This window comes from Ornithorhynchus anatinus, chromosome 9, assembly GCF_004115215.2.
Source record: "Ornithorhynchus anatinus isolate Pmale09 chromosome 9, mOrnAna1.pri.v4, whole genome shotgun sequence".
In the NCBI taxonomy this organism is placed as follows: domain Eukaryota; kingdom Metazoa; phylum Chordata; class Mammalia; order Monotremata; family Ornithorhynchidae; genus Ornithorhynchus; species Ornithorhynchus anatinus.
In genome coordinates, this window is record NC_041736.1 from 52551903 (window position 1) to 52576259 (window position 24357).

General features: G+C 41.9%; 1 protein-coding gene across 2 annotated transcripts in view; it reads right to left on the reverse strand.

Annotated features, from left to right (window-relative positions):
* The window catches only part of UGP2 (UDP-glucose pyrophosphorylase 2), a 42644-nt gene extending 19615 nt beyond the window's left edge, over positions 1-23029 (reverse strand). The window contains exons 1-3 of one of the 2 annotated variants that reach the window (XM_007672060.4): positions 22929-23029; positions 9245-9372; positions 8230-8337 (exon numbers count right to left, since the gene is read on the reverse strand). In XM_007672060.4, coding sequence (XP_007670250.1) covers positions 8230-8337; positions 9245-9358 — 222 coding nt within the window. In that variant the 5' untranslated portion in view covers positions 9359-9372; positions 22929-23029. Of the gene's footprint in view, positions 1-8229; positions 8338-9244; positions 9373-21432; positions 21843-22928 lie in introns of those variants that run through there. The other variant, XM_001513005.6, reaches the window with a different exon arrangement.
* Between the last annotated feature and the right edge of the window lie 1328 nt (positions 23030-24357).

Sequence of the window (24357 nt, forward strand, 5' to 3'; positions counted from 1 at the left end):
CAACACATACATGCATGGCACTTATCTAAACTGAAAGATTAGCACAAATTTAATATTAATATTTTAATTAAAATTAAATGAATAATAATTTAGTAACATTAAATCCTAAAAGGATTAATTAATCCTATTGATTTAATCTGCTGTTATTCTTTTTATATATGTTGATAAAAACACATTAATTCTACAAAAACAATCCATTATATAAATGTATGACTTCCTTTTCCCAAAATTTATCATTTGAAAGAGAAAAAAATCTAAAATCCAGAATGAATACTCCTGATTAAGACAGACAGATGAAAGTGTGAAATACTTTGATCTGTTAGACAACAATTTTCCTCTTCAAAAGTAAAATCATTTAAGATCAAATCACTGCAACTGCATTTCAGACACAATATTCTTATTTAAAGCATTTTACCTTGAGAAAAAATGAAGCAAGGTAATACATTACAGATTTTTATGCACACCACTAATTACAGGGGAGGCTCCAGGAACCTGACTAGAGAAATGTCCACTTTAATCATACTTGTAATTAAGACTATAAAATGCAGGCTTACAGAACTTTTCATAGAACTCCTGTCTAATCTGTTTCAATTATTCTTGGGATTTATGAGCCAGATATGAATGCCACCATTTTATTTATTCATTTCAATTGACATTAACATAATCATCCCCTGTGATTCAATAGATCTGTCATCATTATCAACCATCTTAGCTACTACAAAGTTGACTCTAGAGAAGTTTAATGAAAAAAAATCTAAACTATACAGTGAAGCAGGAACATGAGGTCACCAACAAGTTATTTTAGTCCTAAGCCTAGGCTGCCAGCTTTGGGTAGCTAAACTTAAAGAATGTGCCTTTTTAAAAATTTCTAAAGTAGAAGAACAAGGATCTTGGTTATTTTTTTCCATACAGAGACTTCAATTATGCATTAAAACAGTAAACAGGAGATGCATCACAGAACACCACATACAACCCAACGCTAGGACACTGCCTTCTGTTTTAGTCTGTTTTGACTGGAATATGATGAAGCAGCAAACCTTCAGACCCAACGTCATCTGATGAGTGCGAGATGATACATTAGACTAAAATGGCAAGCTCAAATTAAGGGAAGAATTGGTGATAATCAAAGGGCAGGGATCCTGAATACTAGTTCTACTATATTCTCCCAAGTGCTCAGTACAGTGCTCTGCACATAGAAGACAGTCGATAAATTCTATTGATTGACTGAGCTAAGGGGGCAGCCAAAGCAACTAAAATCCAGACCTTGTGACAAAAAGGATGATTCTTCTTTTAGTTCTGATGTTTTTTCATGTGCCAGGCACTGTTCTAAACACTATGGTAGATGCAAGCAAATCAGGTTGGACCCAATCCATGTCCTGCATGAGGCTCACCATCTTAATCCCCATTTTACAGATGAGGTAACTGAGGCAAAGAAGTTATGAGACTTACCTAGGTCACAGAGCAGACAAGTGGGGCATACTATAATCAGGATTAGAACCCGGGTCCTTCTGGGTCCCAGCCCATACTCTACCCACTAGACCACACTGCTTCAATGCTGAATTATGCAGTAAGATTTTCTTCATACCCTACGTATATGCAAAAAGACCCCTGACCTTAGGCTATGTGTCTACCAATAACCAAAAGAGCAAATTTACACCGAAAGGGGGCACGGTCTGAACAGAAACCACTTCCTATAGAGGAAGCAGCTTTACTTCATAATGGTGAATCCAGTCATAAAATTAGGTTAGAGGATGCTCCATTAAAGGAAGGCTCAAAGGCAAAGCTACTAGGAGTGCTCCAATTTAAACACTGTTTTTGAACACTTCAGTGGGAGCAGGAGGCGCTTTACTCTTTCTTAGACATTTCAAATTGAAAGGAATAACACAAAGAATCCATATAAAGTATATCATGGCATAGTCTTACTTCTAAATAAAGAAATGAATTCATCTCCAACTAAAATTTAGGTCAGTAGTCTTCAGTTTTGTTCAACTGTTACAGCCTGGATAAAGAGGCATAGGCTATTCACCTGTAATAGTCAATCTCTGAAAGTTTGCTGCAAGTAAGATTATGATTTAGATTTGCAGACCTCAGTCCTAAACTCTGGGATGCACAGCCTGTTTCTTGTTTTCCCCGTCTCCCAGAACCCTTTTGGGAAATTCCTAGTTTGATCCTGTGGAATATTTATTTGTACAATTATGTCTTTCTTTCCATTGACTTAGGTGTGTCTGAGCTGCTGAAGACTCGGTCTCTGAGGTTCAGTTTCAACCGCAAACCAAAAGGGCAAAGGAGTGCCAGTCAGGCAGTCAATCATATTTATCAAGCACTGACTGTGTGCCATGCACTGTACTAAGCACTTGGGAGTGTAAAATATAACAATATAACAGTCACATTCCCTGCCCACAACGAGCTTACAATCTAGAGGACGCGTGATCCCATGTGGTTGGAGCAGAGGTGGCCCCAGAGCATGATAAACAGCAGTAAGCTTCACTCCACCATAGTAGACTGCAAGTCCTCAGAGCACACCAAAACACAGCATAAGTCTCCCAAGCCTCTTGCTGAAAACCCAGCCCGAGAATCACAGTCAGTCACACTACGGTCTCCTCCGCATGGCACTGCCTGCTGCCTCCTCGCACTCGCCCCAAATCAGGGTGCTCCAGTCTGACCCCCATTTTCTCTGATTTCTAATGGCTCAGTAGAGAAGGAACCATTTACACAGCACCATGTTCCAACCTTCCACTTCACACTCATGCTTGCTTGCACAAAAGGATCCATTCCTCACAACTATACTCACCCTTCCCTAACAAAAACACTTTTTTTTTGTTTCATCTTTTATGGTACTTGTTAAGCACTTACTAGATCCCAGCTCGAATCCCAGCTCTGCCACTTGTCAGCTGTGTGACTGTGGGCAAGTCACTTAACTTCTCTGTGCCTCAGTTCCCTCATCTGTAAAATGGGGATGAAGACTGTGAGCCCCACGTGGGACAACCTGATTCCCCTGTGTCTCCCCCAGCGCTTAGAACGGTGCTCTGCACATAGTAAGCGCTTAACAAATACCAACATTATTATTATTATTATTAGATGGCAGGCACCATACTAAGTGCTGGGGTAGATACAAGATAATCAGGTTGGACAGACACCCTGTACCACATGGAGCTCACAAAATGAGCTAGACCCTCACGCTAGAAAGTACGTGAGGCATCCCTTTTACACATTTAATAATTATGGAACTTAAGTGCTAACAATGTGCCAAGCACTGTATGAAGTACTGGGGTGGATACAAGCAAATCAGGTTGGACACAGTCCTGGTCCCACATGGGGCTTACAAATTCCCCATTTTACAAAAGGGGGAACTGAGGCCCAGTAAAGTTGACTTGCCCAAGGTCCCATAGCAGATAAGGGGCAGAACCCATGAGCTTCTGACTCACAGGCCCGTGCTCTAGCCACTACACCACGCTGCCCCTCCACTACGTCATGCTGCTTTCAAAGCAATGTTGCTCTAAGATGCAGTTTGTACACAGAAACTTGATTACTACAGGGGTCTGCAACCTAAGGCTCATAGGTGACTCTTCTTGGAATCCAATGTGGCTCTTGAGTCCAGGGAGGAGTGGGGAGGGAGGGAGAGGGAAAGAGATTAAAAGCTCTTGGAGTGGTCGTCATCATCAATGATATTTATTAAGCACGTATAGAGAATAGGTCTACCAACTCTGTTATACTGTATTCTCCCAACCGTTTAGTACAGTGCTCTACACATAGGGAACACAATAAATACGACTGATTATATGCAGAGCATTTTACTAAGATCTTGGGAAAATACAATATAACAGACTTGGCAGACATGTTCCTTGCCCACAGCTTCCCATCTAGAGTGGTGAGAGGCATAGCATTTTAAACCATTAGATTCACAATGAAATAAGCTACATTAACATGTGTTTAAGTACTGTGATTGGCTCTCTGCACACCAATTGCTCGAAAGTTCATTTTGTTTGGCTTTACTACATACCAAAAGGCAGCTGACCACAGCTTTAATGGGTTGAATTTATTTACTTGAGGCATGGTCTTTTGGTGTGACATAAACCTGCATTATACCTCTAGAGAGTCAGGCTTTGTCAAATCCAAAACAGACAGTTAAAGATACCCATTAAAGGAACATCCACACATGGCCTTGGGCTTTCACTTCACAGATCCATAAATCTTTCAACAAAGCTTCTAAAGCAACTCCACCTACCGCTCTCTGCAACAGGCAGCACTGTTAGTCATTCTCATTTGCAAAACAGAACGTGGGCTTTCTGCAATCCTGGAGATTGCAGTTAAGTCTATACTTCCTTTCAAAAATACCCAACATAAATGACTGCTGGCAGGCTTAATTTAATGTGACAATTTAGGTAGTCTTTCTAACCAGGTAATGCTGTTTAATGCCAGACACCGCTGTACATTTTTGATAAGCTCATACAGTTTTCAGAGTTATGTACCACAAAACCCCAGATGGCTGGAATTAAGAGCACAGACCTCATAAAACAGGATTTAGCAAAATTTAGCAAAATTCCTACTCAGCTGAAAGGGAAAAAAAAATTTTGTTCCTCATCTAATCTTGGTTGAGTAGGATGTGTGCTCATTCCAGTTTCAAGTTTCTATATGTTGTTGCCCAAAGATAGAATATGGTTCTTATTCAGGACCTTGAAGCGATCTGATGACCATGCAGTGAGATACCATCTCTAAGGTCACTGCATACTTGGGCAAGAGGGCAGAGGTGTGCCTAGTGGGGAGGAAACGTGATTTAAAAGAGTAAGCGCTCCACCTTAAACACCACATGCACCCCCGAATCTCAACAAGACTAAGGGTGTGTGGGTGGCCTTGGGAGAGGTGTAAAGGAAGGAGTTTTTGAGCAAAACTGCTCCAAAATCTCCCCTTCCCAAGTTAGAGAGAGAGGAAGCCCAAAGCTTCAATTAATAGGTCTGCTGCTTGGACCATTTTTCTGAAAACTCATTCAGTCTGTATCTACCCACTCCTCAAAAATCAAGTTGGTTGTCCATCCACCTTGACTTCAAACTTTTCCACAGGCTTTAAGGCACTCAATCAGCTCTCTTCCTCCTAACCTTGCTGATTACTTACAACCCAACTAGCACAATCCACTCCTCTAACACCACTCTACTCTCTGTACTTCGATCTCATCTAATCCACCCCCAACCCTTTGCCCACATTCTTCCTAGGGCCTGGAACTCCCTTCTCCTCCAAACCACTCTTCCCACCTTTAAACCCCTCCTAAAAAGGAAAAAAAAAAAATCTCCTACGAAAGGCCTTCCCGGATGAAGCCCTTTATTTCACCTATCCGCCTTCCCTTCTGCATCAACTACGAATTAAGCTGTGAATCCCATAAACACTTTGATACTCACCCCAGCCCCACAATATTTATGTAAATATTCTTATTCTCTACAATTTCACCAATCCCAAGTCTACTTTAATTTCTGTCTCCCCCGATACACTTTAAGCTTCTTGTGGGCAGGAATCATGTCTACACAACTCTGTTGTATCGTACCCTCCCGAACACTTAGTACAGTGCTCTGCACAGAGTAAGTGCTCAAACACCACTGATTACCACCTCTATGAGAATAACTCATTCATTCATTCAGTCGTATTTACTGAGCGCTTTCTGTGTGCAGAGCTTCGAATGTACAATTCGGCAATAGATAGAGACAATCCCTGCTCAACAACGGGCTCACAGTCTAAAAGGGGGAGACAAACAGCAAAACAAAACAAGTAGTCAGGCATCAATACCATCAAAATAGATAAAATAGAATCATAGATAAATGTTGCTAGTCCTGCCCTATCTCCTCCGCGATCTCACATTTCCTCTCGCCTCCAAGACATCGGTGTTCTACTGGCACCTCAGGCTCAATATGTTCAAAACTAAACTCATCTATACCCCCCAAATCTTCTCCTCCACTTAACTTTCCCATCACAGGTGACACCACCACCATCCTCCATTTCTCAAGGCCATAATCATGGCATTATCTTTGACTCCTCCCTCTCAACCCACATCCTGTTGCTTCTTCCTTCACACCGTTGCTGTAATCTACCCCGTCCTAGACAACTGAGTGGCTACCATAGTGGTTCAGAAATTTATACCCTGCCTCGACTATCGCATCAACCTCCTTACTGAACTCCTGCAGATAACGTTGTTCACGTCCTCCCCTTTCATTATCCAACAGGCCTCTGCTCTCCCCATCTTTGAAGCTCTACTGAAATCACATTTTCTTAAGGTTTACCAGATTAATTTATAATTTCCAGTTTATATCCATCCTCCACCAACTGCCACTTCAGTATCTCTGAGCCACCTCAGGCACTGTCAACTTCCCATAGCACTTATATAGGTATCTTACCCACCTACTTAAGCAGTCATGTACATAATCCCTATTCTTCCTCCTAGCTATAATTGATGTTTGCCTCCATCACTAGAATGTAGACACCCTGAGGGCAGAGATCCTATCCACTAACTATTGTTCCATCCCAAGCAATTTGTGCAGTGCTCTGTACACAGCAATCAGTACATATTGACTGATCGCAGGGGCAGGAAGGGAGAGTCCAGGAGTTCCAGCCCATGACTGCACCTGCCAACCCTCTGGGACCTTTACTGTCCCAAGGGGCAGATGGTAATGAGGGCACATAGGCAATGAAATTCTGCAAAGGAGAATTGAATGGCGAATTGAGTGGGAACAAGTTCGAATGATCTGTAATGATGAATGAGGGGAATTTGAAATGGTAGTACTCATTAAGAAGTAGTTAAAGTAACATGACATTTTAGGATTGGAATTACCACTTTCATAAATCCTTTGCCTTTTGGAGTGAACTGATATTTTTCATAAATCCAATATTTATTTAGCGTTTACTGCATGAAGAGCATTAAGCACCTAAGCACTGTATTAAGCACCTTGGAGAATGCACTATAACATTCCTGCCCACAAGGAGCTTAGTCCAGAGGGGAATAAAGGGTAGTAAGGACAGTTTCAGGAAGTTTATGTTCTGTGATATATTGCTTATTTATACAGTTATTGTGCCTGTATATGGCAGTTGTTTCTGACACAAAACTTGGGACAAAGTGATAATATCCCTGATCTGATGAGAGTGTATGAGCCCCACTACAAACACAGGGACCATGTTTAATTCCCCGCTGTATATTATGCACACAATAAGTACTTAAAAAATACAATTAGTACTGCTACAAGACTGAATGTAATGCAACATACAGTCAGTTATTTATCATAGGGGATGTGTTGTTGTAGAACTTGTCGTTAAGGTGAAATTGAGTTGCAAATTGCAGGGGTTAGTTGTTGCTACACATGTACAAAACCATTTCTTCAGACATCACATCCTGTTCTATGCAGACAGACAAGCTTTGAGGAAAAAACATTCCCTAGTCCTTCTAAAGGGTTGTAGCCAAATCATGTCATGAAAACATGCATTATGGTAGGATTGACTGTACTGTTCACGATTTAATAAATGCACTCTCTGAAGGGGAAAAAAATCCCTTACAACTGTTCCTCTAGTGAGTCAGACGAATCAGTAAGCAAGAAAACTAACAATCGACTTTTTTTTTTACATAATCATTATTTGCTTGTGATTTTAAATGAAACAGAAGTGAATGATTCAGAATTATTGAAGCTACACCTCATACCTTCAAACTTCAAAACTGTATTTCTAACTTTTGTTTCCTCCATTTTAAAACTGCATTTCTTGCAAGAAACACCATTACCTTAACAGTCTTTCTTCAAACCAGCTATTCACTTTAGACATGTTATTAACAGGACAACTAATTTTAGATTATCTAGGATAATAAGGACAGGAATAGAATGGGTAATGGAAATCCAAAAAAAATCCCCCAAATTTAATCTCTCATTTCTAATCTTCTCCAGAAAACTATTTTGCTCAAAACATTAGCAAGAACAAAATTAACTGATTCAGAGTCACGACAACTTTGTACTTCACCTTTATTTCCTTACTCCTTCCCCTTGGTAGAAAAATGACCAAGTAGTGATACAGCCAAATGATAGATAGCATGAGGGAGGAGGAGAATTACGTGGCCTGAATCCACTCATGGGAAAATTAAGCCCTAGAGCATCAAGCCTTAGCCATTTACGAAACATGTCATAGTATTTTGGGTGATGTAATGCATTAGAACTTTATGGAGATTGTTTTTCATACAGAGTTATTTTCCACCATTTTATAAAAACTTACTGAATCCTCTGGAGGCCTCTGAATCTTTCCCCAATCCACAGAAGGTCCTTTTTCTTGCAAGAATCTGTGGAACAGTTTTTGAAACCCTTCAAGGTCTTTCTTGGTATGCTGAGAAAAGAAAATAAATAAGTAGTTTAACCAAATGTTTCTCTCCATTTTAATAATTTGGTACATCTCTAGGGTGAAAAAGCAGCTCTATGGAACAATGAAAACCAAAATTAAGACTACCTTATCCCACTGAAATACATACAGAAACACACACTGGAACATGGAGCTAACTTGTCCAATAAGGGATATATCATATATGCTACTTTTTTCCCCAAAAAGGTTTTATTTTCTATCTCTTCAAAGAGCCTAGTACTCACAAGCAGGACTGATTAATTACTGGGCGGTGGGTGAGTGTAGTGAATCACTAATATGATTTTAGTTAATCTGAAATGACTGTAAGGTTCCTATGAAAATTGTTTCCCGACTAACTTCCCTCCCACATACGCATCCACCCCTTCAGGGAAAGTAGCCAGTCCATTTAAGCATTTCCTAAACCACAAAGATCTAGGGGAAGAAGGATGAGGAGGAAAAGTAAAATCAGTGGCATTTATTGAGCACTTACTGTGTGCAGAGCACTGTACTAAGTGCTGGGGAGGGTAAAGTAAAAAAAAAGAGCTACAAATCATTCTATTTTAACACTCCATTGATCCTGACACTAAATGACTTCTCTCCAGACTTCCCTTAAGGACATTTGAATTCACCTAGAAAATCTACTGAAAGGCCCTTTGGTGTCGGAAGGTTATTTCCATACATTATTGCAAGCCTTTCATTTTCTTTCCAGACACTCTGCTGGCTCACCTGCTAAACATTTCACTTGATTAACGGCCTTAACTACTTATCACAGAACTTTCCCAACTATAAAGATACTTGAAAACCAAGATTAAAACATTTTAAAGAATAGAAACATATGCAGATAAAAGGATTCTTGGTTGAGTGCAAGGGAATGAAAAACATGTCAAGTTCCTACCTCAGATTCATTTTGAGGTGCTGTTGTGAGTATTTTTTCTAGTTCCTTCTTTACTGATAATTCCAACTCTTGTCGAATGACTTCTTGGAATTGGGAGGTGCCACCTTGAGACATTGCTTTGCTAAAGTCTTTAAAACATGAAAAAGAACACAAAGTACAGATTAGAAAGTAAAATATACTGATAGGTGCAATTTATTTGCCCCTAATACATGGGCCTTCATACTACTTCAAACAGAGGCAAAGAAGGATTCCATCAATGTAGCAGGTCTGCCGTGAGCTCACTTTGGGCAAGAATGTGTCTTTGTTATTATCTTATACTTTCCCAAGTGCTTAGTACAATGCTTGGTACAAAGTAAGTGCTCAAGAGATACAACTGAATGAATGAATGACATGGACTAAAATGTATTTTAGCACTCGACTGATTGCCCAACTTTATTCCTAACCTTATACAAGAGCATTTTACTCCTCTAATCTTTCATGCACTTCTTGGTTTCCTTTGACATTCCTCTTCCTCTCCTTAAAATTTATTGTGGGTGTCCCCCTAGGTGGGTGGACCCTCTAATCTCCTTTCTCAAGATTTATTCTCTGGGGGAACTCATCAGTTCAGATGGTTTAAATTAGCATTTGTGACTGACTCCCAATTTACCTCTGCAACCCTGTTCTTTCACCTTTATAAACTCATATTCCCTCCTGTTTTCTATGGAACATTCATCTTGAAACCCATTACCCTTAAATAATGTAATGGGTAATTCCTTCCTTAAAAAATAAACAAAAACTTTCTCCCCATTAGGGAGAAAGACCATCCACCATGACCATCCCTTCTCAAACCCCTCTCCTTTTGGTCCCACTAACTTGCAGCCTTGATATGATCTCTGGTTCCCCTCTCATTAAGGTCACATATCACTCTGTCTCTAAACCCTGCTAGTTTTTTTTTTTCAATGCTTCAAGGCTCCGCCTCTTGCACTCCACCCATACAACCTCATCATCTTCCAATTAGGCTACTGTAAGACCTTTTTTCAGGTTTCCTTCCTTATAGCTCTCCCCTCTTCAGTCCATTCTGAAAACTACATAGTTATAAAATGATAAGTGGAGTACAGAACCACCCTCCAAGTCTCCCAGTTTTCCTGTAACACTAGGGTTGCACCCTTGGAAAACCTCCCATTAAAAGAGTTCTATGGTATTACACCCGTTTCAATAGGGTACATATTTGTACTAGCTATCTGTTTGATAACCTGGTACGCCAAACCCAAACACGTTTGCAATGTCAGAATAATGTTCCCTACTTCCTGCATCACCTTCAAACCAAAATATTCATTCATTCATTCAATAGTATTTATTGAGCACTTACTATGTGCAGAGCACTGTACTAAGCGCTTGGAATGAACAAGTCAGCAACAGATAGAGACAGTCCCTGCCATTTGACAGGCTTACAGTCTAATCGGGGGAGACAGACAAAAACAATGGCAATAGAGTCAAGGGGAAGAACATCTCGTAAAAACAATGGCAACTAAATAGAATCAAGGCGATGTACATTTCATTAACAAAATAAATAGGGTAATGAAAATATATACAGTTGAGCAGACGAGTACAGTGCTGAGGGGATGGGAAGGGAGAGGGGGAGGAGCAGAGGGAAATGGGGGGAAAAGAGGGTTAAGCTGCGGAGAATCCATCAATGGTATTTATTGAGTGCTTACTGTGGGCAGAGCACTGTACTAAGCAGTTGGAAGAGTACAGAGATGGTAGATACATTCCCTGCCCACGGACCTTAAAATCTAAAGGGGAAGACAGACATTAAAAATACATTACGGATATGTACATAAGTTCTGAGGGTCGGGGTGAATATCATGCAAATCAAATATGTATTGAAAACGCACTATGGCAGATATTTATCTTGCTCCTCTTTAGCTGATGCTAAATATAGCATGTCTAAATAAGACCATAAGGAGTGTCATTTTAGGGTTGGAGTAATGTCCATTAACCTAATCATCTAGACTGCCAGAGTTAACAGGACGCTTAGAGGAACTTTTTTTTAAATGCAATTTGTTAAAGCCCTTACCTTGTGTCAAGCATTGTTCTAAGCGCTGGGGCAGATATAAATCAATCAGATGGGACACAGTTCCTGTCCCATATGGGATTCACAGTCCAAATAGGAGGGAGAACAGGTATTCAATCTCAAATCTACAGTTGAGGCACCTGATGCACTGAGAAGTTAAGTGACTTGCCTATGGTCACACAGCGGGCAACTGGCAGAGCCAGGATTGGAATCCAGGTCCTCTGACTCCCAGGTCTGTGCTCTTTCCAGTACATCACGCTGCTTCTCAAATGTGTGAAAGTTGCTCTAACATCCATCCTAATGTTTAGGGATGTACTATATAACAGCACAAACTTTTCCCCCCTTCCAACCCTGTCTCCTTATGGATTCTTTACACATAATTTATCTAAGCCCTTTCTCAATCATACTACAAAATGGATGGATTAACAAAATGGATGCATAAAAATGATCAAAAACCCTCGTATGAGCTAGTAAGCGATCTATAGGTTTGAAATATGGTACAAGTATGAATACTGTTATAGGCTGATAAAAAGAGCGAGTAAAATCCCTAAATAATTTACGTGGGGGAAATTGTTTTCATACCATGAATGCAAATCTGTCTATAAAATAGTTGAATTCCCTTTAGAGTGCAAACAGACTAGAGCAGGATCTTGAGCTAAATAAAAACCAACTAAACCAATGTTGCCAAGTGTTTCAACAGCAAGCACGCCAGAAGAATGGTAGGCAGGACAATCTCTTCCTCTTCCCGAGTCCCATGCCTCAGCTTCATTTTTGAAACACCACTACTTTTGCGGTGTATCAAAAAGGCTGTTTCTTTTTCTTATACCACTTCTCAGATGGCTTTAAAGTTTTTCTGCAGAAGTGTTGCAAGAATTTTCAAAGCCCAGTTAGGTATTTTGCAATAAGGTTTATGTCCACCATTCCTAAGAAGGGATTATTTATAGAATTTGGCTGAAACAAGTTGACACCAGATGCCAGAAAATACCACATGAACACATTCTGAGTGGGTTAAGAGACATGTGGCTGGGACCGCAGGGCTGACTTTTCACATAATCCCAAAGCATCATGATATAGTGGATCCAGCACAGGCCTAGGAGCCAGAAGGACCTGAGTTCTAATCTTGGTTCTGCCACTTGTCTGCTATGTGACTTGGGGCCAGTCACTTAACTTCTCTCTGCCTCAGTTACCTCATCTGTATCATCCCCACATGGGACGGAGACCGTGTCCAACCTGATTAACTTGTTTCTGACCCAGCGCTTATAACAGTTCTTGAGGTACTACTTCTTCCCAAATGCCGGTTCCATGGTGTCAGCACTCCTCACCCATCATCTGATCACCCTCTTCCACTCCCCTTTGCGGAGGCACTCTGCAGCTCTGCTACGATAATGAAGGCAAGTCATTCATATTCAATTCATATTTAACACTTACTGTGTGCAGACCGCTGTACTAAACACTTGGCAGAGTACAATAAAACAGTAAGCAGACATCATTTATGCAGGACTACTGTCCAACATAAAGAGAACAATAGTCTCCAATCAGAACTTGTCTCTTCTCTGTTATATTCTCCCAAATGCTTAATACAGTGCTCTGCACATGGTAAGGCTCAATAAATACAATTGACCTCTTTTCCCTAGTAATAGAGTTGCACCCATTCTCACCATTTAAGAATATTCTATTATTTTGATATTTTCTCCTGGCATTTGTACTACAACCTATTCTATTCCTTGTCTTCTTCCTGCCTCCCACTAGTTGTAATTGATTTTTGCCCATCTCCCTTATTAGCCTGGAAATTCCTTGAGGGCAGGGAAAGTGTGTTTTTCTTCTGAAATGCACACCCAAGAACTGGTAGTGGCACTCAAATATCACTGATTGATGAAGAAACAAGGATCAGTTCATTACTTTCTTTTTGATATATTGTGTGTGTGGATAAATATAGATATGTCAGCTTGTGACTGTGGGCAAGTCACTTAACTTCTCGGTGCCTCAGTTACCTCATCTGTAAAATGGGGATTAACTGTGAGCCTCATGTGGGACAAACTGATTACCCTGTATCTACCCCAATGCTTAGAACAGTGCTGTGCACTTAGTAAGTGCATAACAAATACCAACATTATATACACACATGAATCTGATATAAAGGAGAGAGGCATTTTATTGCTTATTTTTAAAAGGGGATGGAGGGAAGAATAGGGGTTCGACAGCTAGATCCTGGCCTTCTGGTCACAGATTGCTTCTAAAGACTCTTCAGTCACTGCATCTTCCTGTTGTCAATGAAAAGATAAATCTGGGTATAGGCACTGTTAAAAGTTCTGCTTATATAGGCTGTGCATATATTAAAATAAGGAGAGACAAGGAATGTGAGTATCCTAGCTTGTTTACAAGGGATACTTTGGATAATTTTTCAACTACATTCCCTTTCAGAACTTAAAGGGACAAAATCTGAATGGAACTTTTAAAAGACTACTGCGTTGCAGATCACTGTACTGAGAGCTTGGGGGAGGACAATGTACCACAATTAGCAGATACATTCCCTGCCCAGAAGGAGCTTACAGTCTAAAGTCCACAGTCCACAGATAAAAGTCATGCCACTCAGAAAAGACCTTAATTTACGACTAATCATAATTAGAAATCTGAAGTGAAGTTCCATTGGAAGAAAAAAATGAAGACAAAGTAGGAAAGATGGTTCTAAGTAGTCCTGTGATTTTTCAATCCACCGGTGGCATTTATTTAGTGCTAGGCACTGGGGGGGAACAACAGTAGTGGAAGTTCCGTGCCCTCAAGAGCTTGCAAACAAATGGGGAGACGGATACACCAAAGTTATTTACAAACAGTGAAAGTGGAAGAAGAGAAAGCAGAAAGTAGCGCAAACACATCAGGATGAAAACAGCCAAACAATTGACTTTATACTAAGACAATAAGAGTGACCAGGGTATTCCAGTAATCTTCACTTTACAGCTTCTGCTGGTCATGAGATCAATTGTATTTTACTGAGTGCTTACCGTGTGCGGAGCTCTGTACTAATAGAGAGTACAATATAACAGACATTCCCATCCCATAGTGAGCTTACAGTCCAGAGGGGGAGACAGACATTAATATAAATAAATTACAGATATGGACATCAAGTGCTGTGAGGCTGGGAGGTGGGGATGAATAAAGGGAGCAAGTCAGGGTGCCTCAGAAGGGTGTGCAAGAAAGGAAAAGAGGTCTTAGGGAAGACCTCTTGTAGGAGACCATCTTCAATAAGGCTTTGAAGGGGAGGAGAGTAATTGTCTGTCGGATATGAAGTGGGAGGACGATCCAGGTCAGGACATGGGCGAGAGATCAGCGGTGAGACAAAACCAATGTACAAAATCGAGGCACACCATAAAGGAAACTGCTGCTTTGTTAAAATTTCAAAAATGGCTTTAAAATGAATTTTAAATATGAAGTACACATGTCCAGAATGGTTTCCACCAAAACCCAAAAAGAAAAAGGCCCAACTATTTGGAAGAAGGTTAGGCTCTTCCAATCAGGGAATAAACAAGTCCGAAGGGCAACTCCAACCACATTTCCAGAGTTCGAGCCAATTTTGCACCCAAACTTATGGATGGCCCAGCTTGCCCTCTTTACCCAGGCAAGGATTCCCCTCAATCCCCAACCTGTGAATGTGTATACCCTTTACAGCACCCAAATTCTCCATTGCCACCATGCATTCTGGCGAATTCCAGGGGACACCAGAGGGTTAATACTACTTGTCTGGGGCAGGAGGATGCTTAAGCAGTCTTGATGCTGTATCTTGTCTTAAAAGAGAGCCAGGCTCACTCGACTTCTTCTTGCCCACAAATATCTGCCCATGTATAGGCACACACACACACATTTTAAAAATATTAGAACTAATGCTTTTAGAATTTGCAAAAATCAACTCCAGAAAACTGAAATAAGAATGTTTCTATTTTAAGAGGTACATTCTAAGAGGTTCATGAAAAGCAGAGTTGCCTAGTGGATAGAGCACGGGCCTGGGAGACAGAACCTGGGTTCTAATCCTGACTCTGACACTTGTCTGTTGTGTGACCTTGGGCAACTCACTTCACTTCTCTGTGCCTCAATTACCTCACTAGTAAAATGGGGATCAAGACTGTTAACTCCATGTGGGACAGGAACTGTGTCCAACTTAATTTGCTTGTATCTATCCCAGGGCCTAGCGGTGCCTGACACATAGTAAGCAGTTAAATACCATAAAAGAACATTTATTTTTACAACAAATAGACTATAAACACATTTTAAAGTTTTATGAAAAGATGAAATCAGACAATAAATTTAGGGCTAGAATTATAAAAAATACGAATATTACATCATTCTTTCTCCACGTTTAAAACAGTGAGATATATGCAAAGAAAATTCAAAATTTTGATTTTGCTGTGCTGTGGGGTTGTGGGTGGGGTGATTACTAAAAGCCCATAGGCTATGGAGCCAAGCCTAGACAACAAATTGTACATTCCAAGCACTTAGTACAGTGCTCTGCACATAGCGCTCAATAAATAAATGCTAAATACTGTTGAATGAATGGGTGGGAACCTCTACTTGCCTCCTGTAATTGCATTTGAGCAATAAGAGAAACCACAGTATTTCCAGTCCATTTCACATTACTACTTTGGGTTGTCATGAAATGATTGCGGCTGATCTGCTAAAGTATTTTTATATTTCAAAAAAGAAGAGTACATAGATCACATCCTTAAAGTTAGGTTTAAGCATAAATAACAATAATGGATAATAATAATAATAATAATAATAGTATTTGTTAAGTGCTACTATGTGTTATGCACTGCTCTAAGCCCTGGGGTAGATACAAGCCAATCAGGATGAACACAGTCCCTGTCCACATGGGGCTCACAGTCTTAATCCCCATTTTACAGACGAGGTAACTGAAGCACAGAGAAGTTAAGTGACTTGTCCAAGCTCACACTGCAGACAGGTGGCAGGGCCAGGACTGGAATCTAGATCATAAAGACTATCATGATGGAACAAAAATTGTTTTAGATATAACTGATCGAGATACCAACCTGAAGAAAACAAAACAGATGGTTTAGAGAAATGAAATTTTTTCAGGGAGTATATAAAAATAAGGTAAAGGAAAAATGTTAGCACATTTCTAGAAATATCTCAAATATTAGCAAAATGGCATCACAACAGTCAATATCGTATAACTGTTCGTTTGAGGGCAAAGTGATGGAAAAAGCCCCTAAATCAACAAAAACTTTGGCTAGCTTCCACCTATTCTTTAGTTTGTGATCCAGAATCTTGCCACTTTGGTTTTTCCTTTTTTGTTCTGGAAGCTTACAACTCTCCAGTCTGTCGCTTCACCCAATGTTCCTGTTTAGCTTTGCCTTTACCTATCTCCTGGTTCTCAATGTCAAGCGAGTCCTGCTTTCAGAATCTCAGGTCTCTATGAAACTTCATGGTCCAGAAAAGCCTTCCAGAACTACTATCCCTTACAGGATAAAAGTCAGGAGATGCTTGTTTTACCAGCTACTTGTAATAACAAGCAGCAGCTTAGCCTAGTGCCCTCAACATGGGTCTGGGAGGTCAGAGGACCTGTTTTCTAATCTTCTGTCCTTATCCCAGCTCTGCCACTACTCTGCTCTGTGACCTTAGGCAAGTAATTTAACTCTCTGTGCCTCAGTTCCCTCATCTGTAAAATGGAGATTAAGACTGTGAGCCCCATGTGGCACATGGATTGTGCCCAACCTGCCCAACTCCAGTACTCAATACAGTGCCCGGCACGTAGTAAGCACTTAAATACCAAATGAAAAAATGACGACCAAACAAAAACCCCAAGAAGATCATGAAATTTTCTTTTCACTTTAATTTTTCAAAGAGAATTGAAATAACACAGACATGCATGATTTGGAGAGAAAATGGATGTCAATCACCTCATAAGTGGGCAAACAGCTTATTAAGTGATGCTACTCTCACAAATTTGAAAGCAGAGTATAATCTGATTTTGTGAGTTTGTTATGCTTGCCAAGAAAAGTGTTACAAGGATATGGTTTTGGGCAGTTATGCCTCTTGGGCAGGTGAAGAGTTATTTCCTTTTAAAACAATGTTGTTTACTGTAGTAAAAGAGTATCCATCAAACCCCTAAATGCTTTTTCTAGGAAGTGAACAATTCAATCCTTCTTTCACCTCATTCTATCAGTCAGTGCATTTGTACAGCAGAGCACTACTCTAAGCATCTGGGAGAGTAGGACAGAAGCCAACTCTTTCCCTACCCTCAGGGCACTTACAATCTAATGGGGAAAGCAGAGAAAAAATATTAATTATAAGTAGTAGGACTAAAAGGAAGAACAAAGATAATAGGAATATATAAGAATGGAACATCAGAATAACTAAATAATGCAATTTCATACACATACATGCCCCCAGATGGTGTAAAAGTACATCAACGCCAAAAAGGTGGTTGGGCTGTGGAAACTCAGAGGTACTGGCGATTGATTTATAAAGGCTAAAAATCCAAATGCAAGGGCAATTCAGAAAGGAGAAACATTAGGAGAAATGAAGGCTTTGTAAGGGAAGGCCTCTCAGAGGAGGTGTGATTTTAATAAGGCTTTGAAGGTGGGGAGAGTAATCCTCTGTTAAATATGAACAGGGAGGGGTTCCAGGACAGGGCTTGGATGTGAGCAAGGGGTAAAGGGTCAGCAGTGAGGAAGATAAGTTCACAATAAAGTGAGAAGGTTGATGTTAGAGGAATGAAGTGAATGTGCTAGCTTGTAATAGGAGGTCAATGAGGAAAGACACAAGGAGGCAAAGTGATTAAATGTTAGGGAGTTCCTGTTTGATAAAGAAATGGATGGGCAACCACTGGAGGTTCTTGAGGAGTGGAGAAACATGGACTGAATTTGCTTTTTGGAAAAACGATTTGGGCAGCAGAGTGAAGTATGGACTGTAGTGGGAAGAAACAGAAAGCAGGGAAGTCACCAAGGAGGCTGATGCAGTAATTTCAGTGGGATAAGGCAAGTGCTTGGATCAACGTGTTAGCAGTCTGGATGGAGAGGAAAGGGCAGATTTCAGTGACGATGCAAAGGTTGAACTCACAGGATTTAGTGATAGACTGCACATGTGGGCTGAAAGAGCGAAGAGTCAGAGATAACACCAAGGTTACGGCCTTATGGAGACACAAAGGATGGTGGTGCTGTCTACAGTGATGGGAGAGTCAGGTGGGGGACAGGGTCTGGTGGGAAGATGAAGAGTTCTGTTTTGGACATGTCAAGTTTGAGGTGTCAGTGCTATGTTTAAGTAGAGATGTGGATGTCGTGTCTTGACTTAAGAAAGGATGTGACACAATTGGTGACTTGAAGTTGGTACTTTTTATACAAACACACTCTAAAAAGTATTCAGTAGACTTCTGCTTTAAGGAACATATTACAGATGAGTGGGATTCTCAGGCACAGCTCATCCCATAGTCCCCATGGAAACACATGAAAAACTCTTGTCTTAACAAACACATTATTTGACAGTCCCATTTCTTCAGTCACACATCATACAGATAGCAAAGCATGTTAGCAGGTTAAAGTATAAGAAGCAATCACCTCTGAATCAAGACAACCATCTGGAGACATTAGTTCTAAAGTTTCAGGTAGCATGACATACTGAAGTGACTGACTGGCTCATGCACCATAACGTAATAGAACAGTGCCTGGCACAAAGTAAGAGCTTAACCAACACCATAATTATCAATTACTATTATTAAAGGATCTTAGATTTTTCACTGCCTAGAATTTCAAGATAAAGAACTCTGTACAAAAAGGACATCAGTATTACCTTATCTACTGACCTTGACATTGCTGACTGCCAGATAACATTCACATGGTTTCCTTTTACATCAACCCTAATAAGAACTGAAGGGTTGTAAAAATCTCTAGATTTCAGGGTGGATTATGTTCACTAACTTTTCAGCTGCACAGTCATCACTACATTTAGGGAAAAGTCATAATGATTTAATCTATTCTACAAGTACAGTCAATTGTACAGCCAATTATTTATTTTACTATTTCATCTGAACACATTCTATTTACTACATATTCTTTCTTAACGCTCCCACTACTTGTAAATCATTTTGAATGTCTCAGATTTTAAGCTCCTTGTGGGAAAAGAATTTTCTTTTATTTGGACTGAGCTTTCTCAGTAGACTAATTTGTGCTCACTCAATGGGTGCCCAACATTGCCATTACTCAGGAAGAGCCAACTTTTCACATTGAGTAAGGGGACGAAAAGGGGACAGGAATTTTATGGAAATATAGATCATTAAAATCATCATTTAAAAATGTGATAATTGAGTTAGCTGTAATTTAACAATTTCACTTGGCTCATAAAATTAAGTACTAGACATCAAAATTAAAAGCATGGCAAATAAAGCTTCAATTTAAGTGAACTGGGCTGTGGTAATAAGATGCCATTAGCTAACTATGTTTTTGGGGGAAGAGACGGTATTAGAGTTTAATCACGAAACACAAAATGTGAGGACAAAAACTAGCAATAAATAGTACAAACTTTAAATGGTTAGTTTTGCCATTCTTTAACAGAAAGGATTAATAAATTAAGGACAAGAGAAAGGATCAAACCTAAGGACAATAACCGCATTAGGAAGGATGTAGCCCATGCCCAATTAGACACTTTTCTATGAATATCCATCAAGGAGGGTAAATATAATAAAAATCCCAGTTTTACTTAAGTACAAATCTTTAAGACTATGTTTTAATGAGCTTGGAGCCGGCTTTAGAAGATAGTACTGTTTTTCCTCCTAATCCTTTTTAAAATACTGATAATAGCAGGAAAGGTTAAAGAACATTAATTTTTTAAACAGGTACTATGGAGTTAAGTGTGACATTCCACTTTTAAAGAAATACTGCAGCCATTTTATGAGTTTGAGTAGGAAGGATCTCTCAACATAAGGAAATTAAAATTTGGAGTTGAATGTTCATTTATAATATTTCAGAGCCTAGTACACAAAAGCAGTCATCTTTCACAAAGTGTTCCATGTGCCTCCAAAACAGCCCAGGTGGTCAGTTAAGTCTCTTCTTGATGCTTCTAAATGTTCACAGTAATTCAGTGACCTGACACTTGCTTAGGCTTTTGTATTCAGTGTCGGTCAATATCACAGTCCAGAAAGATGGACATTAATCAGAATAACTTTTAAAGTGTTCTCGCTTCATTCAGGGTATGAAGTAAAGGGGGATGTGAACTTTCAAGCTGTTGGTTCAGCAAAATGGCTGCAGCTTTCCCTGCAACTCATCCCCCCTTATGCTTAGATATTACTGGGGTTTGCAAAAAAGTGTGTGGCAAAAGTGTGGCAAAATCCACATTCAGCAGAGTTTTGAAACGGTTCAAAAACCTAAGAAAAAATTAGCATTCAGCGCTGACCGTTTCGAGAACTAGGGCTATTTTGTGTTCTTGATGGGCTGACGTTCACCAAGGCAAGACCATAAACCGATCTCCACGTTTTAAATATATCTTAATAATCTTCAGACTTCCCCCCCAAAAAATAAAGAAAATGACAGCAATGCAGCAAAGTCATTTCTCCTCCTGAAATGACCTCCAGTTCCTCTTTCGCAATAAATGAATCTGAGACTCAAAACACGTACACACACACACACACACACGGAGTGAAAGCTGAGAGTGCTAACGCATAAAGACCAGATCCTGGCAAAATCCACCTGACTCCCCCAACCCCTCCCTGCACGTACACACACATACATAAATGTATTTGTGCATATGCACACACACAGTCACCTTCCTGGGGCCAACCAGGAAGGAATTGGTCCCGAACCCCATAAAGGTCCCTGCAAAATATGTTAAATCCAAACTTACTGACTTGGAGAGAGGTGGTGTGGGATTAAAAAAAAAACAAAAACAACTCAACCTAACTGTAATGCCAGCCTGCTAGATGATGTCTAATCCAAAAGACGTCTATTCCGGCTGTCAATATCCCAAAAAAAAAATTAAAAGAGGAAGGGGGAGCGTGTGTGTGGAAGATACAAATGGGTAACTCTCAAACGAAGATTACTTCCAAACCAATCTACCTCCCCACCTGGGCGACAGTCAGCCGCCGGCGTCTGGCGGGGGCACCGTTTAGAAAAATAAAAATCACACGCCGACTTACCTTGCGCAAATGCCGACATTTTTAAGGTTTTGAAAGAAAATCAACAGCCTGCCTTTTCAATGTGGGGGAGGGGGGAATTAACCCCGATCGGCGGTACAGTCGGCAGGTCCTTCCTCCTCCCCCGTTTAGCAGGCGACGTGTTTCTCCCCTCTACTGCACTTAACCACTTCCAGGTGTATTAATAGCAATAGCAATTAGAAGCAATTACAAATGGCCCTTGAAAAAGAAAAGCCGCCGATCAATTGTCGTCCAGGGAAAGGCACGGCCAAAGAGAAGGCAACTTGGGGCGACGGCCTCGGATGGAAACTCCTTCCCAGCCCGGCGCTCCTAACAGAAATGGGAGGCATCGGGCGAAGGGAAAAGCTCGCCAATTTACATTTCATCAATGAAGAGGCGGGTCCGCCACGGAGTCGACCCGCCCCTCCGGGCTCGCCCCCACCCTCAGGGGTTGGACTGCAGCAGGGAGCTGCTGCATCCCCTGCCTCGGTTTCCCTCTCCCGGGTCCCCGGGGAAGGCCCCGGGACACAGCAGCCTCCCCTGCAGCTCCTCCCCGCCCAGCCAAGGGGCGGCCCCGGAGGGGGTGGGGAGAAAAAAACCGGCTTCCCGGCCCATAAATAAGGCCGGACGGGGAGGCGCTGGGAATAACGCGGGGGATTTGCTGGGAATAACGCGGGGGATTCACTGGGAGCCGGGCTCTGCGACCGCCGGCTGGGGCTTCCGAGCTGCTGCTGCTGCTCCATCCCCTTTCTAGAAAATGAGGACTTTCTGGGCAGCGGGGGAAGCCAGACGGAGGAGGATTGGGCAGGGATTGTCTCTGTTGCCGAACTGTACATTCCAAGCGCTTAGTACAGTGCTCTGCACGTAGCGCTCAAAAAATACTACTGAATGAGGAGGAGCAGCAAGAGAGGAAATACTCTCGTTTTGTTTGGCTTTGCTGATGTCTCCCCCCTTGAGACTAGGAGCCCGTTGTGGGGCAGGGATCGTATCTATCTATTGCTGAATTGTACATTCCAAGCGCTTAGTACAGTGCTCTGCACATAGCGCTCAATACATACTAATGAATGAATGAGGGGCAGCAGAAGGAGAATAGTCTCCCCTCCTTGATGATACTGTATTGTTTTGTTTGGCTTTGTTGATGTCTCCCCCCCCTTTAAACTGGGAGCCCGTTGTGGGACAGGGATCGCCTCTATCTGTTGCCCAACTGTACACTCCAAGCGCTCAGTACAGTGCTCTGCACATGCTAGGCGCTCAATAAATAGGATTGAATGAATGAATCCCGACTGGGCGGCTCCGGGAGGGGACCGGCTATGCCACTTACCCGCCCTAGCAACGCACCCCCCCCCCCCCCCGGCGGGAGGGCGGCCGGTCCTTCTGCCTTTCCGTCGCCCTCCCCTCCGAGGGACCAGCGGTACCGGACCGATCACTACAGAGCCTGGCACATAGTAAGCGCTTAACCGACACCATTCTTATGGTTAGATTTCCGCCCCCCTTCTTACCTGAGCCCGGCACCGGACACGCAAACTGCGGCACGAGTCCACTCTCCGGGCCTACCTGCCCGCCCACCGCCCTGGCAAGGACCCGCACGGCTGCAGGCAGACCCTCCCCCCCTGCCCCCCCCTTCCCCTCCCCCAACCCCTCCTCCCCTCTGGCCCGGGCTCCGAGCGGAAGTGCCCTCCCTCCCGCGACGTAGAAGAGTGGCAGCCGCCGCTGGCCAATGAGAAGGCAAAGCTGTGGCTGGGAAGGGCCAATGAGCAGCGTGGAGGGGCGGGGCGGAGGAGCTAAGGCGCGGGGGCGGGGGGGGGTGCGCGTGCGCGGGAGGCTGAGGCGATCTCGGCTGAGGGGAAGGCGGGAAGAGGCTGGTTTTTCTTTTGACGCCCTTCTTCAACAAACTGCCCTTTCCCTTCCGACTGGGGAGAAAAGCAGCCTTCCAAGTGAAGAAACACAGCCCTTCAATCCCAGATCATCGAAGCCGGGTGGTTCAGTGGACAGAGCCCGGGCTTAGGAGTCAGAGGCCGTGGGTTCTAATCCTGCCCCCACTACTTGGCAGCTGGGTGACTTTGGACAAGTCACTTCACTTCTCTGGGCCTCAGTTACCTCATCTGTAAAAATGGGGTTTAGGAAATGTGAGCCCCACGTGGGACAATCTGATTTCCCTGTCTCTCCACCAGTGCTTAGAACAGTGCTCTGCATGTAGTAAGCACTTAGCAAATACCATCATTATTATTATTATTACTTAATTTCTTAGTGCCTCAGTTACCTCATCTGTGAAATGGGGATTAAGACTGTGAGCCTCACGTGGGACAATCTGATTACCCTGTATCTCCCCCAGCGCTAAGAACAGTGCTCTGCACGTAGTAAGCGCTTAACAAATACCATGATTGTTATTATTATTACTTAACTTCTCAGTGCCTCAGTGGCCTCATCTGTAAAATGCGGATTAAGACTGTGAGCCTCATGTGGGACAAGCTAATGACCCTGTATCTACCCCAGCGCTTAGAACAGTGCTCGGCACAGAGTAAGCGCTTAACAAATGCCAACATTATTATTATTATTTCGGTAGACGATGTCCTGAGTCAGGAAGCCTTATTTAGTCGTGAAGCAGTATGGCCTAGTGGGAGTCAGAGGTTGTGGATTCTAATCCCGACTCCGCCACTGGTCAGCTGTGTGACCTTGGGCAAGTCACTTAACTCCTCTGGGCCTCAGTTGCCTCATCTGTAAAATGGGGGTTAAGACCGTGCACCCCACATGGAACAACCTAATTCCCTTGTATCTACCCCAATGCGTAGAACTGCTTGGCACATAGTAAGTGCTTAACAAATACCAACATTAGTATTATTTTATCATCAACCAAGCGCTCAGTACAGTGCTCTGCACATACTAAGGGCTCCATAAATACAAGTGATGGATGCATTGATAACCCACAAA